Here is a 24,091-nt window from a genome sequence, read left to right as displayed (position 1 = left end):
TTCACTCGTACTCGTAAGTATAGGCTACTATTTGGCTTCAAAAGATACCATTCGTATAGTGTGAAAGAATGTATCTCAACAAAAGCCCCTGCTTTATTTGTACAGCATATTCGCAGGAAAAGGAAAAATTCCTTTTTCTTTTATAACTGTCTTTTTGGTAAGACAAAAAAAAAAAAAAAAAAAATCGTTTTTCACCTTGAACATCGTTTGCGATTTTTTAGTTTTCTGTAAAAGAAATATATTGTGCCGGCTTTGTCTGTCCGTCGGCACCTTTTTCTGTCCGCCCTCAGATCTTAAAAACTACTGAGGTTAGAGGGCTGCAAATTGGTATGTTGATCATCCACCCTCCAGTCATCAAACATACCAAATTGCAGTCCTCTGTAGTTTTTATTTTATTTAAGGTTAAAGATAGCCATAATGGTGCGTCTGGGAACAGTATAGGACAGGCCACCACCGAGTAGTGGTTAAAGTTTCATGGACCGCGGCTCATACAGCATTATACGGAGACCACCGAAAGGTAGATCTATTTTCGGTGGCTGTACAGAAAACTCGATTGCGCCGAAGAAACTTCGGCGCATTGTTTGCTTGTTGTGTCTTTGTATTGTCTTATCCTTCCAATAGTTTTATATTATTAATTTTCCTTTTAATTTTTTTTTTAAATATGGTTATGGTGAAGGATTTTACGCTGTGTTCTTTGACAACAAACTCACTTATGAGACGACATTCATAATTCGAAGACCTTATGAATCGGGAATGGACAAAACTGAAAGAGTGAGAGGCTCCAAATATAACTGAGTGTTAGAAAATGCTCATATTCTCTTAGCTGTGGGTTTTATTTTAGATTTTAACAAGCTATAATTTTGCTTTAACTTCTCAGTGAAATTAGGTATTTCAAGTTATTTCAGACATCCCGTAACTGCCTGCTAGAGAAGTATATGTTATTTATGTTAATTTGAAACATTTGTTGTTGACCGTTATTTTCGCTTTGTTTTGAAAAATTTCAGGTAATTCGTGGCCCATAATAATTGTAGTAGTTTCTTCCCTATTTTAGTTTTTTTTTTTTTGCATATTAATAATCAGTTATCGGAATACATTTAATTTTTTTTATTTTATTTTTTTGTGGTTACATTATTATTATTATTATTATTATTATTATTATTATTATTATTATTATTATTATTATTATTGTTGTTGTTCTGTTGAAATGAATGGTAATTCAGTGGGATTGATTTTATACAGTATCTTTTCAATTCTTCTTACTGTTCTCTTTTCTTCTCTTTTCTCTTGTTGACTTATTTTCGCTTTGTTTTAAAAATTTTCAGGTAATTGGTGGCCCATAATTATTGTGGTAGTTTCTTCCCGTATTTTAATTTTTTTATTTTTGCATTTTTAATAATTAGTTATCGGAATACATTCACTTTTTTAATTGTACTTTTTGTGATTACATTATTATTATTATTATTATTATTATTATTATTATTATTATTATTATTATTATTATTATTTATTATTATTCTGTTGAAATTAATGGTAATTCAGTGGCTGATGTACATAATCTTGATAAGCAGTAGTTCAGAATATAGTCACATTTTGTTCTGGTACACGCGGATGGAAGTTATTATTATTATTATTATTATTATTATTATTATTATTATTATTATTATTATTATTTATTATTATTCAGAAGTCTGCCTTTTCGTAGAGGGAATGGCTACAGGAGTTATTACCTTTCAGATTCAAAACAGCGTTTTTATGACTCTTCACCTCTTTACCACCACCCTGAAAAAAAAATCGGTATGGTGTCCGAGTGTAGCCCGTTCTAATACTAGAATTGGTTCACTTACAGTATATAGAAAATCCACTGATAAAGTTTGGTAATTATTATTATTATTATTGTTATTATTATTATTATGAGGATCGAAATGTGAAACTCGATAAGAGCAAATGAGGAACAAAGTTCAAATTACCAGCTATGTCACTGAGGTATGCCACCTACAAGAGAGAGAGAGAGAGAGAGAGAGAGAGAGAGAGAGAGAGAGAGAGAGAGAGAGAGAGAGAGAGAGAGAGAAAAATTTCACCTTGCGGTCAATGAGTGATCGCTTTTATAGGCTATACATAGAGATCCAGTGATATCACATATTTGGATTTAATTTTGTGGAGTAGCCAGGCCGACAAATTAACACCAGATGTAGAATATCCTTCCTAGACAATGACGTGTTGAAATGTTACGCAACGGAGCTACTAATTACAATGGCTTGCTTACATTGCAATTCTTGCAAAAGATTTAAGCACCGTCAAAGAAGGTCAAGCTACATCATTTACTCACCCAAAGTGAAAATAGAATACAGGGCAATACCTTGTACAGACAGCTTACAATATACTGCCTTCATAAGCTAAGCATACCTTAGTTTAACCAGACCACTGAGCTGATTAACAGCTCTCCTAGGGCTGACCCACCCGAAGAATTAGGCTTATTTTACGTGGCTAAGAACCAATTGAGTACCTAGCCACGGGACCTACATCTGATTGTGGAATCCGAACCACATTATAGCAAGAAATGAATTTCTATCACCGGAAATAAATACCTCTAATTCCTCATTGGCCGGTCGGAGAATCGAACCCCGGGCCAGCAGAGTGCTAGCTGAGAACGGTACCCACCCGTCCAATGAGGAACTACTGCCTTCATATGTTGAGAACTTTCTTGTAACAGTGGGTCATAAATAGCTTAAGTATTTACATTTTTGTTCTAGTTATTGTTAATCCTATTGCTGTTGTTGTGATTAACTAACTCTTGATTTAAATTTTACATCTCAGCATGTTGGTGGATATTGTTTTCTCTTTTCCCAATGAAGTTGAAATGAAGGTATCTACACCGTTGTACGGTAATCAGAGCTCTTCACAAAAATCGAGGAAGGTACAGATATTAATTAGCCGCTTCTCTAGAGCGATTAATCATTAGTCATTAGTGTTGTAACAGGGGAAATTGTGTGGAATGTAATCCACATGGCAGTATCCTTTTGAAAATTCACCGTTTTCTTTATGCTTTCTGTTGATGAGTCAGATTAAAGGCAAAATTAATCTCGCTGACCCGAAGGAAGCTAGCTAGTACGATGAATAACAAGAAGAATTTTTGATTATTTAGCTAAAAGTTTTCCATTCACTGGAAAATGCCTATTTCTGTTTTTCATTGACAAAACCAAAGAGCAGATACACACATGAGCGCTAACACACAGCCACTTAAATAATGACCTTTATTTGATGAGGTGCAAAGAAAGGTTACCAATAAGAAAAATGGGGCTTTGTAATGAGTTTATTCAGGGATTTCTTAGACAGTTCATGATTTCGGAACAGTATTTCTCATCGACCATAACCTGGAAAAGAAAGACCATTTGAAAATTATCATTGTAATAGATTAAATTGATAGATTCTTCCTTAGCAAAAAAAGAAAATCCGTAGACGTTTGATTTGTGTGTTTTGTCATAAACTTATAACGTGTGATATTATGAATGCGGCAAAGTTGTTTTGTATCGAAATCAGAACACGTTTTTCTTGCATACCTCCACTGCTGCCGTATCCACTGCCGCCTCCAAATCCTCCTCCGCCTCCTCCTCCGCTGCCACCATATCCTCCACCACCGCCTCCACTTCCTCCATAACTTCCTCCTCCAAATCCTCCACCACCACCTCCATTTCCTCCGTATCCTCCTCCTCCTCCCCCCACTGCCTCCATATCCTCCTCCTCCAAATCCTCCTCCTCCACCTCCACTTCCTCCATAAGCTCCGCTTCCACCTCCTCCGTAACCTCCGCCTCCAAATCCTCCACCACCTCCACCACTTCCGCCGTAGCCTCCGCCACCGCCTCCTTTTCCACCTCCACCATAACCTCCACCTCCACCGCCACCTCCTTTTCCTCCTCCACCATAACCTCCACCTCCACCTCCTTTTCCACCTCCTCCTCCACCATATCCTCCACCTCCTCCTCCAGCAGACACTAGTGCCACTACACTTAGCACCACAACCACCTGAAATTGAAATGGAAAGCGAGTAGAAAAATATATACTAGAAATGTGGAAAAAGACATTTGATAAACTCTCCTGCCCTGTGAAATACTAAGTGTTTCCGAAACATGGGCAAACTTTACCTGTTTTGTGCTCGAGGTAATGCTTCATCATGAGGCATGAAAGCCAGCTGTGTAAGATACCTGTTAAAATAGTGTGATTTCTTAGTAACATTGACTTACTGTTTTCAACTTCATCTTGAGACTGGAATCAGATCTTGACCTGATGAAGTCAGTTGGTTTCTGATGCTGGTGGTTCTCTCCGCTTCTCTTTTATACCTTGGTCCACTTCTTCCTTCACCACTTATCCTCTCCTCTTCCCCCTCTTTGTACTCGTATATCCATGTTCTTTCTATTTGCTTTACCACGTACAGTTCAGTGTTTTGTTATTTCAAAATCATTCCGTGTTTAACTTTCTTCATATTCATTAACCTTGATGGGGTGACGTGTTTCGTTTCGTCTGTTACGCATGTTAAGTTTGTTCTGAATTTATGTTTTATACCTTTTCAATTGTTTGTTCTTTGCGCTGACTTTATTGCCAGCTTGTTTGTTTGCCCGTTCGAATATCATTCTACTCGTTCGGAAGTCAGTTGTGTTTTCTTTATAATGTCATTAAAAGATTTTTTACATGAATTTTATATGAAACTGTGTACCATCAGAATTGTATTTAATTTGAACATTGATTTATTTTTGTAGATTTTGCGATGTGACCTTTGTGTGAAGCTCATTGCTCTGCAATTTTTCCAAATCTTTAATTTCTTTTCATTTAGCTTTCCTCAGCAGCATTGTATAATGTACTGTCCGTCGATCAAGTCTAAGTTATTGAAAGATTTATTGGAATGCTGACAAAATTTTTTACTTATCAAAAAATATAGAGAAAAATATAACCAGCCTGAAAGTTGGCTGTATTTTTCTCTGTGTTTCACAATAGAAGTTGCAGTCAACAGTGTTAGAATACTTTAAGGCTAAATTTATATTCCTTTTGTCTTTATTAACATAGTATGATGAGTCCCTTAGTTTCTTCTGTTGGATCCGCTCTATTATTAAAAATAATTTTTTATGATATGGACTTGGACTTAATTCAACCGCTTGAATTTGGCCTATCAAGAAAATTCAACGTTATTCACTTTAACCAATAAAGTATAGGTATTTTTCCAGGTTTTAAATTTATTGAGCAGGCTGACCACTTTGAAACTCCCAAGCCAACTAAAGTTGCTTAATGTGTAATTTGTACATATTTCCTGTCTTTGTGATCGTGTTAATGTTGTCGCTTTGTTTTCTTATGTTTACCTTTCTTTAGTATTTAGTTACTTTTTCATGGGGCCGCTGTAAGGTTATGAATGGAGGTTTAAAACTTTCTTTCCACTATCATTGTCCGTTTGTGTTTAAAATTTTGATGCTCTATATCTTCGAAGTTTTGGAAGTTACTTATGGTCACGTTCCGAATATATGAATAATAACAATGTAACTTCACGCGTTGTGGAGTTGCAATAATACCAGTAACAGAATGTACATTATTTCTAAAATCAAAATTTTCGCTGCTAAACTTCCAGAAGGAAGACTACAGAAATTGTAAGGTCACAGAAGACTCATTGTTGGCTCCGGGTATTAGATATACTTGAACCTGAGGATCAAAATGTGTTCACTCTTACTGGTTTATACATGGTTCTCCCATAATCCTCGGTTTTATTTTGATTATCCTCATTTTTTCCATGAATGTATTAAAATACTGTGATTTTTGTCTGTTGAGAAAGGTAGGGCAACCGATATTTAAGAAACTAGGTTTTTATTATATAAGACATTTTCTCTGCATTTTACGCAAAGCTAGTTTATCCCCGATCAAAAGCTTCCAGTTTAGGTGATGAGTTTTTTTTTTTTGTTTTATGATATCGAGGTACGTTTTTGGAAACCACTCGTGTTTGTCTTCAAACGGTACAATTTGATAAAGTAAGAAATAATATAACTCGAGGTACGTTTTTGGAAACCACTCGTGTTTGTCTTCAAACGGTACAATTTGATAAAGTAAGAAATAATATAACTTTTCATAAAAGCGCTTCGTTTATTTTTACGGCAGATTCAGAGCAAATCAAAATTCAAATCGAGAATGCATTTTCAGTATTTCCTGAACTCTTTCATAGTTTCTTTTTGGTGGAATTGAAAAAAAATAGTTTTTTAACTTTTGCAACTCCTGTAATTTATAAAGTTGTCTCTGCGTTGCCTCTTCCTCTCAAAATATCTTTGGTTATTAATTTTTCTTTTAAATTTTCTCTTATTTTCAACAGTTTTTATGGTGAAGAATTTAACAACAAACTCGCCTATGGAATAATTACCATTATCAGAAGACTGTACAAACTGTGAATGGACGGAACTGAAAGAGTGAGAAACTCCAGATATAAATATGATAAGAGTTAGAAAGTTCTGATGTTCTATTTTCTGTGGTTTTTATTTTAGCTCTTAACAAAATATAATTTCTGTCTGAAGTTTCAGAGTAAAATTTTTTATTTCATGTTATTCCAACATTCCCACCACAGCTTGCTTGAATGTTATTTATGATAATTTATTGAACTTTGTTGTTGATTGTTATTGGTGTTTTGTTTTAAAGTTTTCAAATGATTCTTGAAACCTAATAATTGCAGTGTTTGTTTCCTTATTGTAGTGTTGCATTTTTTGAAAGTCGTTCATTTCGCATATTGGTGTACTTTCGTTTCTTATTACTTATATAGGTTACTTGAATTCCTTCAATCATTTTTTTTTTTTTCTTATAGATTATTATTATTATCATGGTAATAATAATAATAATAATAATAATAAAGAGCAATTCAATAATAATAATAATAATAGTTAAAAGCGATATTATTATTATTATTATTATTATTATTATTATTATTATTTCAAATTTATTCTGTTTTTACCCGTCAAATTTTATTCTGTTCTAGTTCCTTTTTATTTAAATAATTAATTAAAAATTAGTAATAACTTGAACCTCAAAATTCTAAAATTGATAAGAGGAAATTAGGAAAAATTAGAGCATTATTATTATGTTCTTATTTCAAGTTATTTTGCTTTTGCCTGTAGAGAGATTCTGAGAGAGAGAGAGAAAGAATTAATTAGAGAGAGAGAGAACCTCAGAATTTGAGAATTGATAAGAGACATCTTCTGGTCAAAAAATGATCGCTTTTGTCTGACTATACATAAAGATCCAGTCTTTTGAATTGCTCTTCATGACACCATAATCTAAACGAGTAAGACCAGAATCAATTTAGGAAGAGCACAAATAATAATTGTTGAAATAATCATGTTTTGGTTAGAGCTTTTTGTAGAGTAGCCAGGTTGACATACCAGCATCCAATGTAAACTAACCTTCGTAGACTTCTTTGTTGAAATGTTATCCAACAGAGCAACTAATTGCAATGGCTTGCTAGCACATCAAGGGAGGCCTACCTGCATGTCTTACCCAACCTAAATGAAAATGAAATAGAGGCAACCCCTTGAACAGACAGCTTTCATTATACTGCCTCCATCTATAGTGAGGCTTTCCTTATAATAGTGGATTAATTAATCACAAAATGTTTTCCAGTTATTATTTATTATGCAGCTGTTGTTGTAATTAACGAACTCTTGGTTTAATTTTATATTTTTGTAGCATATTGGTGGGTATTGCTTTCTCTATTCCAAATGAAGTAGAAATGACGATAACTGCAGCATAGTAAGGTAATCCTTATCACAAAAAACGATTAGAGCATAGGTGTTAAGTTCTCTCTCGAGCGATCGACCATCAGTCATTATTGTTACAACCGGGGTATTGTTTGGAATTTTATCCACATTGCAATACCATTTTGAAAATCCACCGTTTTTTTATGCTTTCTGTATAATGAGTCAGATTAAACACAAAATTAATCTCGCTGACCCGAAAGAAGTTGGCAAGTACGATAAATAACAAAAAAGAATATTTGATTATTTAGCTAAAATTTTCCAGTCACTGAAAAATGCCTATTTCTCTTTTTCATTGACAAAGCAAAAGAGCAGATACACACTGAAGCGCTGATCCACAATCACTTAGATGATGTCCGTTATTTGATGAGATGCAAAGAAAGGTTACCAATAAGAAAAAAATGGGACTTTGTAATGAGTTTATTCAGGGATTTCTTAGAGAGTTCATGATTTCGGGACAGTACTTCTCAACGACCATAGCCTGGAAAAGAAAGGTCATTTGAAAATTATCATTGTAATAAATGAACTTGATAGATTCTTCTTCAATAAAAAAATAAAATCTCAGACGCTGATTTGCATGTTTTTTGTCATACATTTATAACCTGTGATATTGAATTCGGCAAAGTTGTTTTGTATCGAAATCAGAGCACAATAGAAAACGTTATTTTTTCTTGCATACCTCCACTGCTGCCGTATCCACCACCGCCTCCTCCACTTCCGCCATATCCTCCACCACCGCCTCCACTTCCTCCATAACTTCCTCCTCCAAATCCTCCGCCTCCACCTCCACCATAACCTCCGCCTCCAAATCCTCCACCACCTCCACCACTTCCGCCGTAGCTTCCGCCGCCACCTCCTTTTCCACCTCCACCTCCACCTCCACCTCCACCTCCACCATCCACCTCCACCTCCTCCTCCAGCCGACACTAGTGCCACTGCACTTAGCACCACAACCACCTGAAATTGAAAAGGAAAGCGATTAGAAATGTTCATCATAAATACGGAGAAAAGAACATTTGATAAACTCCCTGCCCTGTGCAATACTAATTGTTCCCGAAGCTTGGGCAAACTTTAGCTGTTTTGTACATGAGGCAGTGCTTCATAATGAGGTGTTAAAACCAATGATGTAAGATACCTATTGAAATAGCGCGATTTCTGAGTAACTGTTAACTTATTATTTTATAATGTAACAATTTGACTTACTGTTTTCAGCTTCATCTTGAGACCGGGATCAGATCTTGGCCGGATGAAGTCAGTTGATTTCTGATGCTGTTGGTTTTCTCGTTTCTCTTTTTATACTTTGGTCTACTTCCTCCTTCGAAGACCTCCTATCATCTCCAACCCCCCCCCGTCTCCGTTTCCCTGTATCCACGCTCTTTCTATTTGCTTCACCACGTATAGTTCAGTGTTTTTCTATTTCAAAATCATTCTCCGTTTAATTTTTCTTTGCGTTCATTAACCTTGATGGGGTGACGTCGTTCGTTTCGTCTGTTACGTATGTTATGTTTGTTCTTAATTTGTCTTATATCTTTTCGATTGTTTGTTCTTTGCGCTGACTTTTTTGCCAGCTTGTTTGTTTGCGTGGTGGGTATAATTCAGATATCATTCTACTCGTTCGGAAATCCGTTGTGTTTTCTTTGTAAGTCATTAAAATATTTTGTAGATGAATTTTTTTTGGAACTGTGTACTATCAGGATTATAGTTATTTTTAACATTAATTTATTTTTGTAGATTTTTGCGATGTGACCTTTGTGTGGAGTCATTGCTCTGTGATTTTCCCAAAACTTTTTAAATTTTTTTTTTCATTTAGCTATCATCAGTAGTATATTCTAATGTACGCTCTGTCGATCAAGTCAAAGTTATTGAAAGATTTATTGGAATGCTGAAAAAATTTCCAAATTATAAAAAAAAATATAGGGAAAAATATAACCAGCTTGGAAGTTGGCTGTTTTTTCTCTCTCTGTCTCTCTCTCTCTCTCTCTCTCTGTTTCACAACAGAAATTGCAGTCAAGAGTGTTAAAATATATTAAGGCTAAATTTCTATTCCTTTTGTCTTTATTAACATAGCATGATCAGTCTCTGGTCTCTTCTTCTGGATCCACTCTCGTATCGTAATATCGTATAAAAAAAAATAATTTTTAATGATATGGACTCTGGACCTGATTCAACCACTCGAACTTGGCCATCAAAAAATTCAACGTTATTTCACTTTAATAAATAAAGTATAGGTATTTTTCCAGGTATTAAATTTATCGAGCAGGCTGACCACTTTGAAAGTCCTAAGCCAACTAAAGTTGCTTACTGCGTAATTTGTACATATTTCCTGTCATAGTGATCGTGTTAATGTTGTCGCATTGTTTTCGTATGTTCACCTTTCTTAGTATTTAGTTACTTTTTCATGGGGCCGCTGTAAGGTTATGAATGGTGGTTTCAAACTTTCTTTCCACTATCATTGTCCGTTTGTGTTTAAAATTTTGATGCTCTATATCGTCGAAGTTTTGGAAGTTACTTAAAGTCACGTTCCAAATACGACTAACAATGGAACTCCACCCAGTAAGGAGTTATAGTACCAATAAAAAAGATAAATTATTTCTAAAATCAAACTTTGGGCTGAGGAAGACTGTGGGGATTGTAATGCGACAGGAGACTCATTTTTATCTACTAATTTTTGGAATGTTTGAAATTAAGGCTGGAAATGTGTTCACTCGTACTCGTTATTATAGGCTACTCCCGTGATCTTCGGTTTTCTGTGATGATAATTTTTTCGATGGATATATTGAAAAATTGAGAATTTGTCTGTTTAGAAATGTTGAGCAACAGGTATATGTGAAAAAACTAGGTTTTATCAAATAAAACTTTTCTCAACATTTTTCGGTAAACTAGTTTATCCGTGATCAACAGCTGTCAGTAATACAGTAGATCAATTCTCTTTTCTTCTTTTATGGTTATGGAGGTAACTCTTTTACTAGACACCATGTGTTTGTAGTTTGAGAAAGAATGTCTCTCTTAATTAAAAAAACCCTCCTGTAATTTTACAGCAAATTTAAAGAAAAGGACAAATTTCAAAGTGCGAATGCATGCTCAATATTTCCTTGGCCCTTTTATGGACAAACTGTCTTTGTGGTGGAATTAGGAAAAAATCGTTTTTCAGCTTTCTGAGGTTTTGCAGTTTATATTGTTGTCTTGCTGTTATCTCATCCTTCCAATATACAATATTTCTGGTTATTAATTTTCCTTTAAAATTTTTCTTTTATTTTTCAAGTGTATTTCTGGTTAGGGACTTTACAGTGTTCGTCCTTCACAACAGACCTGCGTATGAAATAACCAGTAATATAATATCATGAAAAGTGACCAGACAAAACTGAAAGAGCGAGAGAGATAACAGAATTAGGAGAAGCTAAAGTAGTGGTTTTTATTTTAGTTTTAACAAATTACAATTTTGGTTAAAAGATTTACAGTAAAATTAGGTATTTTAAGTTGTTTTAGCTATCCCATTACTGCATGCTAAAGACTTAAATGTTATTTATGTTAATCTGATACATTTTATTGTTGACTGTTATTGTTGCTTTTTTTATAAACATTTTCAGATATTTCGTGACTCATAATAATTGTTGCCGTTTCTCAGTTTATTCTAGTCTTTTGCATTTTTAATAATCAGTTATCGGAATAGTTTCAATTAATTAAATTTATTTATTTATTATTATTATTATTATTATTATTATTATTATTATTATTATTATTATTATTATTATTATTATTATTATTTTAATAACTGCTCATTAAAGAGATCGAAATTTGAAATTTGATTAGAACAAATGGGAAAAAATGTGGTAGAGAGAGAGAGAGAGAGAGAGAGAGAGAGAGAGAGAGAGAGAGATTTCACTTTCCGGTGAATGAGTGATTGCTTTTATAGGCTATACATTGAGATCCAGTCTTCCTAATTACTGTTCGTGGTATCACATTGAAAGGATTATGAACTGGAATAATTTAGGACTATCACAAATGATAATTACCGAAATAAACCTTTCTGGGTTTGTACTTTATGCAGAGTAGCCAGGAAGACAAATCAATACCTGCTGAAGACTCACTTGTTGAAATGTCACGCAGCGGAGATACTGATTACTATGGCTTGCTTACACTGTAAGTCCGGCAGAAGATTTAATCACCGGCAAGAAAGGTGTAGCTGATTCTGCCTCACCCACACAGAATGAAAATAAAACAAGAGGGCAACACCTTGCAAATACAGCCTACATCATAGTGCTTCCATCTAGTGGGAGACTTTTCTCACAACAGTGGATCCATCACATTGGCTCCAGTAATAACAAAATGTTTTCTTGTGATTGTTATTGCTGTTGTTGTGTTCAACGAACTCTTGGTTTAAGTTTTACATCTTCTCAGCACATTGATAACTATTGTTTTTCCTATCCCAAATGAAGTCGAAATGTTATGTACAGTATCGCTAATCAATGCTTTTCACAAAAGGCGATTAGAGAATAGGTCTTAATTGGCCGTTTCTCTCGAGCGATTTATCATAAGTCATTATGATTCACCCTGAAAATTGTTTGATAAGTGATCCACATTGCAATATCGTTTTGAATAGCCTACCATTTTCTTTATGTTTTGGGTTAATGAGTCAGATTAAAGACATGTTTAATCTCCCCTATTCGAAGAAAGTTGACGAATATAATAAATAATAAAAATATTTGATTGTTTAGCTATTATTATTCAGTTCACTGGCAGTGTCTTCTTTCAGTTTTTATTGAGAAAAGGGAAAAAAAAGAAATTTAAAATTTTCATAAAAACACAAGAACGTTGAGGGACGGTCCCATGAAAAATGTCGGGTATTTGCTGAAATTCAAAGAAAGGTTCGGAATGACATGTAAAGGTGCTTTGGGATGACTTTATTTTTTTATACAGTGTGATTCTGGAACAGAACTTCTTAACGACCATAACCTGGAAAAGAGAGATCTTGTGTAAATTACCATTATCGTAAATTAATTTGTCGGGTTCTTCACCCTCACTAAATTGAAAAATAAGATAAAATTCTGGGACACTGATTTGAATGTTTTTATCACAAACATATAAGTTTTGCTATTAAGAATGTGGCAAAGAAGTTTTGTACCTACATCAAAGAACAATAGAAAATGTATTTTTTATCACATACCTCCACTGCTGCCGTATCCACCACCTCCTCCAAATCCTCCTCCGCCTCCTCCACTGCCGCCATAACCTCCACCACCGCCTCCACTTCCCCCGTATCCTCCACCTCCACTGCCTCCATATCCTCCACCTCCGCCTCCACTTCCTCCATAACCTCCGCTTCCACCTCCTCCATAACCTCCACCTCCACCTCCTCCATAACCTCCACCTCCACCTCCTCCTCCCCCACCGCCACTTCCTCCATAGCCTCCAAATCCTCCACCTCCACCCCACCTCCACCATAACCTCCACCTCCACCTCCTTTTTCCACCTCCTCCACCATAACCTCCACCTCCTTTTCCACCGCCTCCTCCACCATAACCTCCGCCTCCTCCTCCAGCCGACACTAGTGCCACTGCACAAAGCACCACAACCACCTGAAATTGAAAAGGAAAGCGATTGGAAAAATATAAACCAGAAATACGGAAAAAGAACGTTTAGTGAACCTCCTGTCCTGTGAAACACTAAGTGTTCTCGAAACTTCGGTCTAACCTTACCTGTTTTGTGCTCGAGCCAATGCTTCATCACTTGGTGTGAAAGCCAGTAGTGAAAGATCTTATTAAAGTAGTGATATTTTGCAGAAACTATTAACTTATCTTTCTGTAGTATAACAATTTGACTTACTGTTTTCAGCTTCATCTTGAGACTGGAATCAGATCTTGACCTGATGAAGTCAGCTGGTTTCTGATGCTGGTGGTTCTCTCCGCTTCTCTTTTATACCTTGGTCCACTTCTGCCTTCACCTCGTATCACCCTCCCGCCATTTCCATTGTCCGCGCTCTTTCTATTTGCTTTACCACGCACATTTCAGTGTTGTTCTATTTCAAAATCATTCCGTGTTTCACTTTTCTTCATGCTCATTAACCTTGATGGTGTGACGTGGTTCGTCTGGTCTGTGGTCTGTGGTCTGTTACGTATGTTAAGTTTGTTCTTATAATTTATGTTTTATATTTTTTCGATTGTTTGTTCTTTGCGCTGACTTTATTGTCAACTTGTTTGTTTGCGTGGTGGGTATAATTCAAATATCATTCTACTCGTTCGGAAGTCCGTTGTTTTTTCATTAAAAGATTTTTTACGTGAATTTTATGTAGAACTGTGTACTATCAGAATTGTATCTATTTTGAACATTAATTTATTTTTGTCTATTTTCGCGATGTGACCTTTGTGTGGAGCTCATTGCTATGCGATTTTCCCAAATCTTCTCTAATTTCTTGTCATTTAGCTTTTCTCAGCATTATATTCTAAAATGTACGCAGTGTCGATTAAATTAAGTTAATGAAAGACTTCTTTTACTTGAGCACTGAAAAAATTTCCAAACTTATCAAAAGATATAAAGAAAAACATAAGCAACTTGAAAGTTAGCTATATTTTTCTCTGCCTTTCACAACAGAAGTTGCAGTCTACAATGTTGAAATCTTTTAAGGCTATACTTCTACTCTGTTTGGCTTTATTGACAGGACATGATCAGTCCTCCTTTGCTAGATCCGCTCTCATATCATAACAGCTTATTAAAATTAATTTTTTATAATCTGGACTCTGGACTTGATTCAACCACTTCAACTTGGTGCATCAAGAAAATTCAACGTTATTTCACTTTAATAAATAAGGTTTAGGTATTTTGCTAGATATTAAATTTATTTGGGAGGCTAGCCACTTTGAAAGTCCAAAACCAACTAAAGTTGTTTCTTGGCAAACACATTTTGCTATTATTTCGGCGTAATGCGTAATTTGTACATATTACTGTCTTTGTGATTTTGAACCATCGCGTTAATGTTGTAGCATTGTTTTCTTGTGTTGACCTTTCATTAGTATTTAGTTACTTTTTCATGGGGCCGCTGTAAGGTTATGAATGGTGGGTTCAAAATTTCTTTCCACTATCTTTGTCCGCTTTTGTTTAAAATTTTGATGCTTTATCTTCGAAGTTTTGGAAGTTACTTAACATAATGGAATTTTAGTGCCAATAAAAAAGTAAAATTATTTATAAAATCAAACTTTGCCATACTAAATTTCCAGAAAGAAGATTTTAGGAATTGCAAGGCGACAGAAGATTCATTTTTATCTTTTTATTTTTAGAATGTTCGAAATTAAGGCTGGAAATGTGTTCGCTCGTACTCGCCATTACAGGCTGCTCCCTTGGTACTCGGTTTTCTTTTGATTATATTAAATTTTTCTGTGGATGTAATAAAAAATTGAGAATTTGTCAGTTGAGAATGGTTGGGCAACCGATATATGAAAAAACTCCGTTTTATCAAATAAGACTTTTCCTCTACATTTTCTGTAAATTCGCTTATCCCTGATCAGCAGCTGTCAGTACTACAGTAGATCAGTTTTTTTTTCTTCTTTTATGGTTATGGAGGTAACCTTTTTAGACACCATGTGTTGGTAGTGTGAGAAAGAATGTCTCTCTTAATAAAAGCTCCTCTTTTATTTTCACAGCAAATGCAGAGAAAAGGAGAAACTTCAAAGTGTGAATGTATTCTCAATATTTCCTTAGTCCTTTTACGGCTGTCTTTGTGGTGAAATAAGGAAAAAATCGTTTTTCAACTTTCACAGCTTTTGTAGAGTATAATGTTGTCTTACTGTTATCTCATCCTTCCAATATATTTTTGTTTATTAATTTTCATTTTAAATTTTTCTTTTATTTTTCAAATGTTTTTCTGGTTAGGAATTTTACACTCGCATATGAAAGAACCAGTAATAGAATATCATAAGAATCGTGACTGCACAAAACTGAAAGAGTGAGAGACTCCAAATATAAATATAACAGAATTAGGAAAAGCTTAAGTAGTAGTTTTTGTTTTCGTTTTTAACAAGTTACAGTCTTAGTTAAAAGCTTCAACAGTAAAATTAGGTATTTAAAGTTTTTATCTATCCCATAAAAGTCTGCTAAAGACTTGTATGTTATTTATGTTAATGTGATACATTTTGTTGTTGACTGTTATTGGTGCTTCGTACTTTTCGGTTAATGAGTGATCGCTTTTATAGGCTATACATTGAGATCCAGTCTTCCTAATTACTGTTCGTGCTATCACATCGAAAAGAATATGAACAGAAATAATCTAGGACTATCACAAATGATAATTACCGAAACAAACATTTCTGGGTTTGTACTTCATGCAGAGTAGCCAGGAAGACAAAATTATCAATACCTGCTGAAGACTCACTTGTTGAAATGTTACGCAACAGAGATACCGATTACTATGGCTTGCTTACACTGTAAGTCCGGCAGAAGATTTAATCACCGGCAAGAAAGGTGTAGCTGATTCTGCCTCACCCACACAAAATGAAAATAAAACAAGAGGGCAACACCGTGCGAATACAGCCTACATTATACTGCTTCCATCTAGTGGGAGACTTTTCTCACAACAGTGGATCCATCACATTGGCTCCAGTAATAACAAAATTTTTTCTAGTATATTGTTTATTCTGTTGCTGTTGTTGTGTTCAATGAACTCTTGGTTTAAGTTTTATATCTTCTCAGCACATCGATGACTATTGTTTTTCCTATCCCAAATGAAGTGGCAATGTTATGTGCAGTATTGTACGGTAATCAATACTTTCCACAAAAAGCGATTAGAGAACAGGTCTTAATTAACCGTTTCTCTGGAGCGATTTATCATGAGTCATTAAGACTCACCCGGAAAATTGTTTGATAAGTGATCCGCATTGCAATATAGTTTTGAAAATCTACCATTTTCTTTATGTTTTGGGATAATGAGTCAGATTAAATACATGTTTAATATCCCCTACTCGAGAAAGTTGACAAACATGAATAATAAAATTAACTGAATGTTTAGCTATTATTATTCAGTTCACTGGAAGTGTCGTCTTTCAGTTTATCATTGAGAAACAAAAAAAAAAAAAAATATAAAAAATTTTCATGAAAACACCAGAGCGGTGAGAGACGATCCCATGAAAAATGTCGGGTATTTCATGAAATGCAAAGAAAGGTTCGGAATGAAATGTAAAGTTGCTTTGTGATGAGTTTATTCAGGGAATTTTTATACAGGGTGATTTTAGAACAGTTCATCTTAACGACCGTAACCTGGAAAAGAGAGATCTGTTGTTAATTATCATTATAATAAATTAATTTGTAGGGTTCTTCACCTCCACTAAAGTGAAAAATAAAATAAAATACTGGGACACTGATTTGTATGTTTTATCACAAACTTATAAGTTTTGCTGTTAAGAATGCGGCAAAGAAGTTTTGTACCTTCATCAGAGAACAATAGAAAATGTACTTTTTCCTCACATACCTCCACTGCCTCCATATCCACCACCGCCTCCAAATCCTCCTCCGCCTCCTCCACTGCCGCCATATCCTCCACCACCATAATAACTTCCTCCACCTCCTCCACCTCCACCTCCACCTCCATCCACCTCCTCCACCATAACCTCCACCTCCACCTCCTTTTCCACCGCCGCCTCCACCATAACCTCCACCTCCTCCTCCACCTCCTTTTCCACCGCCTCCTCCACCATAACCTCCGCCTCCTCCTCCAGCCGACACTAGTGCCACTGCACAGAGCACCACAACCATCTGAAATTGAAAAGGAAAGCGATTAGAAAAATATTAATCAGAAATACGGAAAAAGAATGTTTAGTGAACTCTCCTGTCCTGTAAAACACTAATTGTTCCCGAAACTTGGGTCAAACCTTACCTGTTTTGTGCTCGAGGCAATGCTTCATTACTAAGTGTGAAAGCCAATGTTGTAAGATCTTATTAAAGTAGTGATATTTTGCAGTAACTATTAACTTATCTTTCTGTAGTGTAACAATTTGACTTACTGTTGTCAGCTTCATCTTGAGACTGGAATCAGATCTTGACCTGATGAAGTCAGCTGGTTTCTGATGCTGGTGGTTCTCTCCGCTTCTCTTTTATACCTTGGTCCACTTCTGCCTTCACCTCTTATCACCCTCCCCCCATTTCCATCCTCCGCCCTCTTTCTATTTGCTTTACCACGCACAGTTCAGTGTTGTTCTATTTCATTCCGTGTTTAACTTTTCTTTATGTTCATTAACCTTGATGGTGCGACGTGGTTCGTTTGATCTGTTACGTATGTTAAATTTGTTCTTATAATTTATGTTTTATATTTTTTTTCGATTGTTTGTCCTTTGCGCTGACTTTATTGTCAGCTTGTTTGTTTGCGTGGTGGGTATAATTCAAATATCATTCTACTCGTTCGGAAGTCCGCTGTTTTTCATTAAAAGATTTTTTACATGAATTTTATGTGGAACTGTGTACTTTCAGAATTGTATTTATCTTGAACATTAAATTATTTTTGTGGATTTTCGCGATGTGACCTTTGTGTGGAGCTCATTGCTCTGCGATTTTCCCAAAACTTCTCCAATTTCTTTTCATTTAGCTTTCCTCAGCAGTATATCCTAATGTAAGCAGTGTCGATTAAATTAAGTTATTGAAAGACTTCTTTTACTGGAGTACTGAAAAAATTTCCAATTTATCAAAGGACATAAAGAAAAATATAACCAACTTGAAAGTTAGCTATATTTTTCTCTGTTTCACAATAGAAGTTGCTGTCAACAATGTTGAAATATTTTAAGGCTAAATTTCTTTTCTGTTTGGCTTTATTAATATGATATGATCAGCCTCTTAGTCTCCTCTGCTGGATCCGCTCTCATATCATAATAGCTTATTAAAAATCATTTTTTATGATATGGACTTTGGACTTGATTCAACCACTTCAATTTGGTGCATCAAGAAAATTCAACGTTATTTCACTTTAATAAATAAGGTTTAGGTATTTTGCCAGATATTAAATTTATTTGGGAGGCTAGCCACTTTGAAAGTCCAAAACCAACTAAAGTTGTTTCTTGGTAAACATATTTTGCTAATTCGGCGTAATGCGTAATTTGTACATATTTCCTGTCTTTGTGATTTTGAACCATCGCGTTAATGTTGTAGCATTGTTTTCTTGTGTTGACCTTTCATTAGTATTTAGTTACTTTTCATGGGGCCGCTCTAAGGTTATGAATGGTGGGTTCAAAATTTCTTTCCACTATCTTTGTTCGTTTGTGTTTAAAATTTTGATGCTTTATCGTCGAAGTTTTGTAAGTTACTTAACATTATGGAATTTTAGTACCAATAAAAAAGTAAAATCATTTCTAAAATCAAACTTTGCGCTACTAAATTTCCAGAAAGAAGACTTTAGCAATTGCAAGGCGACAGAAGATTCATTTTTATCTTCTTATTTTTGGAATGTTCGGAATTAAGGCTGGAAATTTGTTTGCTCGTACTCGCCACTACAGGCTGCTCCCTTGGTACTCGGTTTTCTTTCGATTATGTTCACTTTTTTCGTGGATGCGTTAAAAAACAGGGAATTTGTCAGTTGAGAATGGTTGGGCAACCGATATATGAAAAAACTCCGTTTTATCAAATAAGACCTTTTCGCTACATTTTCTGTGAATTCTCTTATCCCTGATCAGCAACTGTCAGTACTAAAGTAGATTAGTTTTTTTTCTTCTTTTGTGGTTATGTAGGTAACTTTTTTTGACACCATGTGTTGGTAGTGTGAGAGAGAATGTCTCTCTTAATAAAAGCTCCTCTTTTATTTTCACAGCAAATGCAGAGAAAAGGACAAATTTCAAAGTGTGAATGTATTTTCAATATTTCTTTAGTCCTTTTACGGCTGTCTTTGTGGTGAAATTAGGAAAAAATCGTTTTTCAGCTTTCACAGCTTTTGTAGAGTGTAATGTCTTACCGTTATCTCATCTTTGCAATATATTTTTGTTTATTAATTTTCATTTTAAATTTTCTTTTATTTTTAAATGTTTTTCTGGTTAGGGATTTTACACAGTGTTCTTCTTTAACAACAAACTCGTTTATGAAAGAACCAGTAATAGAATATCATAAGAACCGTGACTGCATAAAACTGAAAGAGTGAGAGACTCCAAATATAAATATACAAAAATTAGGAAAAGCTTAAGTAGCAGTTTTTTTTTTTTATTTTTAACAAGTTACAATTTTAGTTAAAAGCTTCAACAGTAAAATTAGGTATTTCAAGGTTTCATATTCCCCATAAAAGCTTGCTAAAGATTTGTATGTTATTTTTGTTAATGGATACATTTTGTTGTTGACTGTTATTGTTGCTTCGGACTTTCCGGTGAACGAGTGATCGCTTTTATAGGCTATACATTGAGATCCAGTCTTCCTAATTGCTGTTCGTGCTGTCACATCGAAAGGAATATGAACAGGAATAATCTAGGACTATCACAAATGATAATTACCGAAACAAACCTTAGTGGGTTTGTACTTTATGCAGAGTAGCCAGGAAGACAAATCAATACCTGCTGAAGACTCACTTGTTGAAATGTTACGCAACAGAGATACTGATTACTATGGCTTGCTTAACTGTAAGTCCGGCAGAAGTGAGCCCCTCTCCGCTACAGATTTAAGCACCGCTCAAGAAAGGTGTAGCTGATTCTGCCTCACCCACACAAAATGAAAATAAAACAAGAGGGCAACACCTTGCAAATACAGCCTAAGAACATCATACTGCTTCCATCTAGTGGGATTTTCTTTTCATGTTTTGGCACTCAACAGCGGATCCATCACATTGGCTCTTCAGTAATAACAAAATGTTTTCTAGTTATTGTTTATTCCGTTGCTGTTGCTGTGTTGAATGCAAACTCTTGGTTTAAGTCTTTTGTTGATTGTGCTCATCTTCTCAGCACATTGATAACTATTGTTTTTCCTTGATCCCAAATGAAGTCTCAATGTTATGCCAGATTTAAAAAAAAAATGATCAGTATTGTACGGTAATCAATTGTTCTTTCCACAAAAAAATTTGTCGATTAGAGAATTTTTTCACTTCTTAATTAGCCGTTTCTCTGAGCGATTTATCATAAGTCATTATAAATTAACATATAATTTAATTAGTTATTCTAAAGGTCTATAAGAGATTTGACAGAATTTCTCAATTTTGAAATAAAATTGTTCTAACCTGATCCACATTGCAATATCGTTTTGAAAATCAAACCACTATCAACAACATTTTCTTTATGTTTTGGGTTAATGAGTCAGATTAAAGACATGTTTAAAATTTCCCCTATAAAGTCGAAGAAAGTTGACGAATATGAATAATAAAATTATTTGAATGTTTAGCTATTATTATTCAGTTCACTGGAAGTGTCGTCTTTCAAAACTTTTTGTTCATTGAGAAAAAAAAAAATGTTTTCACACTGACATTTACCGCGAGAAGAAATGATGGCAAATGAGTCATTGTACAAGATTGAAAATTTTCATGAAAACACAAGAGCGTTGAGAGAAGTTCCCATGAAAAATGTCGGGTTGGCGTACCCACAGTATTTGATAAAATGCAAAGAAAGGTTCGGAATGAATGTAAATGGGCTTTGAATGAGTTTATTCAGGGAATTTTTATACAGTGTGATTTTGGAACAGTACTTCTTAACGACCGTAACCTGGAAAAGAGAGATCTTGTGTAAATTATCATTATAATAGATTAATTTGTCTGGGTTCTTTACCTCCATTAAAGTGAAAAATAAAATAAAAAATGTTTTCTAGTTATTGGGACACTGATTTGTATGTTTTATCACAAACTTATAAGTTTTGCTGTTAAGAATGCGGCAAAGAAGTTTTGTACCAATACATCAGAAAACAATTAGAAAATGTCTTACTTTTTCTCTCACATACCTCCACTGCCTCCATATCCACCACCGCCTCCAAATCCTCCTCCGCCTCCTCCACTGCCGCCAAAATGAATCATCCACCACACTGCCTCCACTTTTCCTCCGTATCCTCCACCAAAAATGCCTCCATATCCTCCTCCTCCAAATCCTCCACCTCCGCCTCCACTTCCTCCATAACCTCCGCTGCCACTTCCTCCGTAACCTCCACCTCCTCCATAACCTCCACCTCCACCTCCACCTCCACCTCCTTTTCCACCGCCTCCTCCACCATAACCTCCACCTCCGCCTCCACCTCCTTTTCTCCACCGCCTCTCCACCATAACCTCCGCCTCCTCCTCCAGCCGACACTAGTGCCAATTGATACCTGACACCAACACCTGGAAAGGTGCTGACAGAAAACACAACCAAGAAAAACGCAGAACATATTAGAACTTTAATGAACCTATCTGTTTATAGCTGATTACTGCTCATTAAAACACCTATACACAAGATCTGTAAGATCTTATTAAAGTAGTGATATTTTGCAGAAACTATTAACTTATCTTTCTATAGTATAACAATTTGATTCTACTGTTTTCAGCTTCATCTGAGACTGAATCAGATCTGACCTGATGAAGCCAGCTGGTTTCTGGATGTTGGTGGTTCTTCCGCTTCTCTTTTATACCTTGGTCCACTTCTGCTCTTCAATTTTATCCTCCCCCATTTCCTTCTTCCGCGCTCTTTCTGTTTGCTTTACCACGTATAGTTTAGTGTTGTTCTATTTCAAAATCATTCCGTGTTTAACTTTTCCTAATGTTCATTAACCTTAATGGGGTGACGTGGTTCGTTTGGTCTGTTACGTATGTTAAGTATGCTCTTATAATTTTTTTTTTTTATACTTTTAGATTGTTTGTTCTTTGCGCTGACTTTATTGCCAGCTTGTTTGTTTGCCGGTGGGTATCATTCAGACATCATTTTACTCGTTCGGAAGTCCTTTGTGTTTTCATTAAAAGATTTTTACATGAATTTTATGTGGAACTCTGTATTATCAGAATTGTATTTATTTTGAACATTATTTTTGTAGATTTTTGCGATGTAATCTTTGTGTGGAGCTCTTTGTTCTGCGATTTTCCTCAGCGTCACATTCTAATGTATGCTCAGCCAATCAAGTCAGAGTTATTGAAAGATTTTTTTTTGACATGTTGAAAAAATTTCCGACTTATCAAAAAATATAGAGAAAAATATAACCAGCTTGAAAGTTGGCTGCATTTTCTCTGCCTTTCACAATAGAAGTTGCAGTCAACAGTGTTGAAATATTTTAAGGTTAAATTTCTATTCCTTTTGTCTTTATTAACATTGCATGATCAGTCTCTTCTTCTGGATCCGCTCTCATATCGTAGTAGCATATTCAAATTTTTTTTATTATACTGCATGGACTTTGGACTTTATTCAGCCACTTCAACTTGGTGTATCAAGAAATTCAACGGTATTTCACTTTGATAAATGAGGTACAGGTATTTTGCCAGATATTAGATTTATTGAGCAGGCTAACCAATTTGAAAGTTCAAAGCCAACTAAAGTTGCTTTTTTGTTAAACACATTTTGCTACTTCGGCGTAATGCGTAATTTGTACATATATTTCCTGGTCCTTGTGATTTTGAACCATCTCGTTAATGTTGTCGCATTGTTTTCTTAAGTTCATCTTTCTTTAGTATTACGTTAGCCTACTTTCTTGTGGGGTTTCAAACTCTATTTCCAGTACGTTGTCTGTTTGTGTTAAAAATTTTGATGCTATATCTCCGAGGTTTTAGAAGTTACTTGAGGTCTTGTTCCGAATAAGAATAACAATGCAGCACCACACATTATGAAGTTACGGTACCCCTAAAAAAGTTAAATTATTGCCCTATTAAATTTCCAGAAGGAAGACTGTAAGAATTTCAGGCGACAGACGATTCATTTTTATCTTCTTATTTTTGGAATGTTCGAAATTAAGGCTGGAAATGTTGACTCGTACTCGCTATTGCAGGCTACTTCCGTGATCCTCGGTTTTTTTTTTATTATGTTCATTTTTTTCATGGATGCGTTAAAAAACAGGGAATTTGTCAGTTGAGAATGGTTGGGCAACCGATATAGGAAAAAACTCCGTTTTATCAAATAAGACCTTTTCGCTACATTTTCTGTGAATTCGTTTATCCCTGATCAGCAGCTGTCAGTACTACACAGCTTTTTTCTTCTTTGTATATGGAGGTAACCTTTTTAGACACCATATGTTGGCAGTGTGAAAAAGAATGTCTCACTTAATAAAAGCTCCTCTTTTATTTTCATAGCAGATGCAGAGAAAAGGACAAATTTCAAAGTGTGAATGCATTTTCAATATTTCCTTAGTACTTTTAAGGCTGTCTTTGTGGTGAAATAAGGAAAACCGTTTTTCTCAAATCTCACAGCTTTTGTAGAGTATACGTTGTCTTTACTGTTATCTC

The 24,091-nt window shown here is 35.1% G+C and overlaps 2 protein-coding genes across 2 annotated transcripts in view; one reads left to right on the top strand and one right to left on the bottom strand.

The window, feature by feature from the left end:
• The window catches only part of LOC136826541 (ATP-dependent RNA helicase A-like), an 11,837-nt gene extending 7,874 nt beyond the window's left edge, over nucleotides 1-3,963 (bottom strand). The window contains exon 1 of the mRNA XM_067083724.1: nucleotides 3,558-3,963. Within this exon, the coding sequence (XP_066939825.1) occupies nucleotides 3,558-3,963 (406 nt within the window). The remainder of the gene's footprint in view (nucleotides 1-3,557) is intronic.
• The window catches only part of LOC136826924 (A disintegrin and metalloproteinase with thrombospondin motifs adt-2-like), a 282,157-nt gene that overhangs the window by 73,964 nt on the left and 184,102 nt on the right, over nucleotides 1-24,091 (top strand). The window lies entirely within an intron of this gene.

Source organism: Macrobrachium rosenbergii, chromosome 41, assembly GCF_040412425.1.
Source record: "Macrobrachium rosenbergii isolate ZJJX-2024 chromosome 41, ASM4041242v1, whole genome shotgun sequence".
NCBI lineage: Eukaryota > Metazoa > Arthropoda > Malacostraca > Decapoda > Palaemonidae > Macrobrachium > Macrobrachium rosenbergii.
Note: the sequence above shows the minus strand (reverse complement) of the source record. Positions and strands in the feature narration are given on the sequence as shown.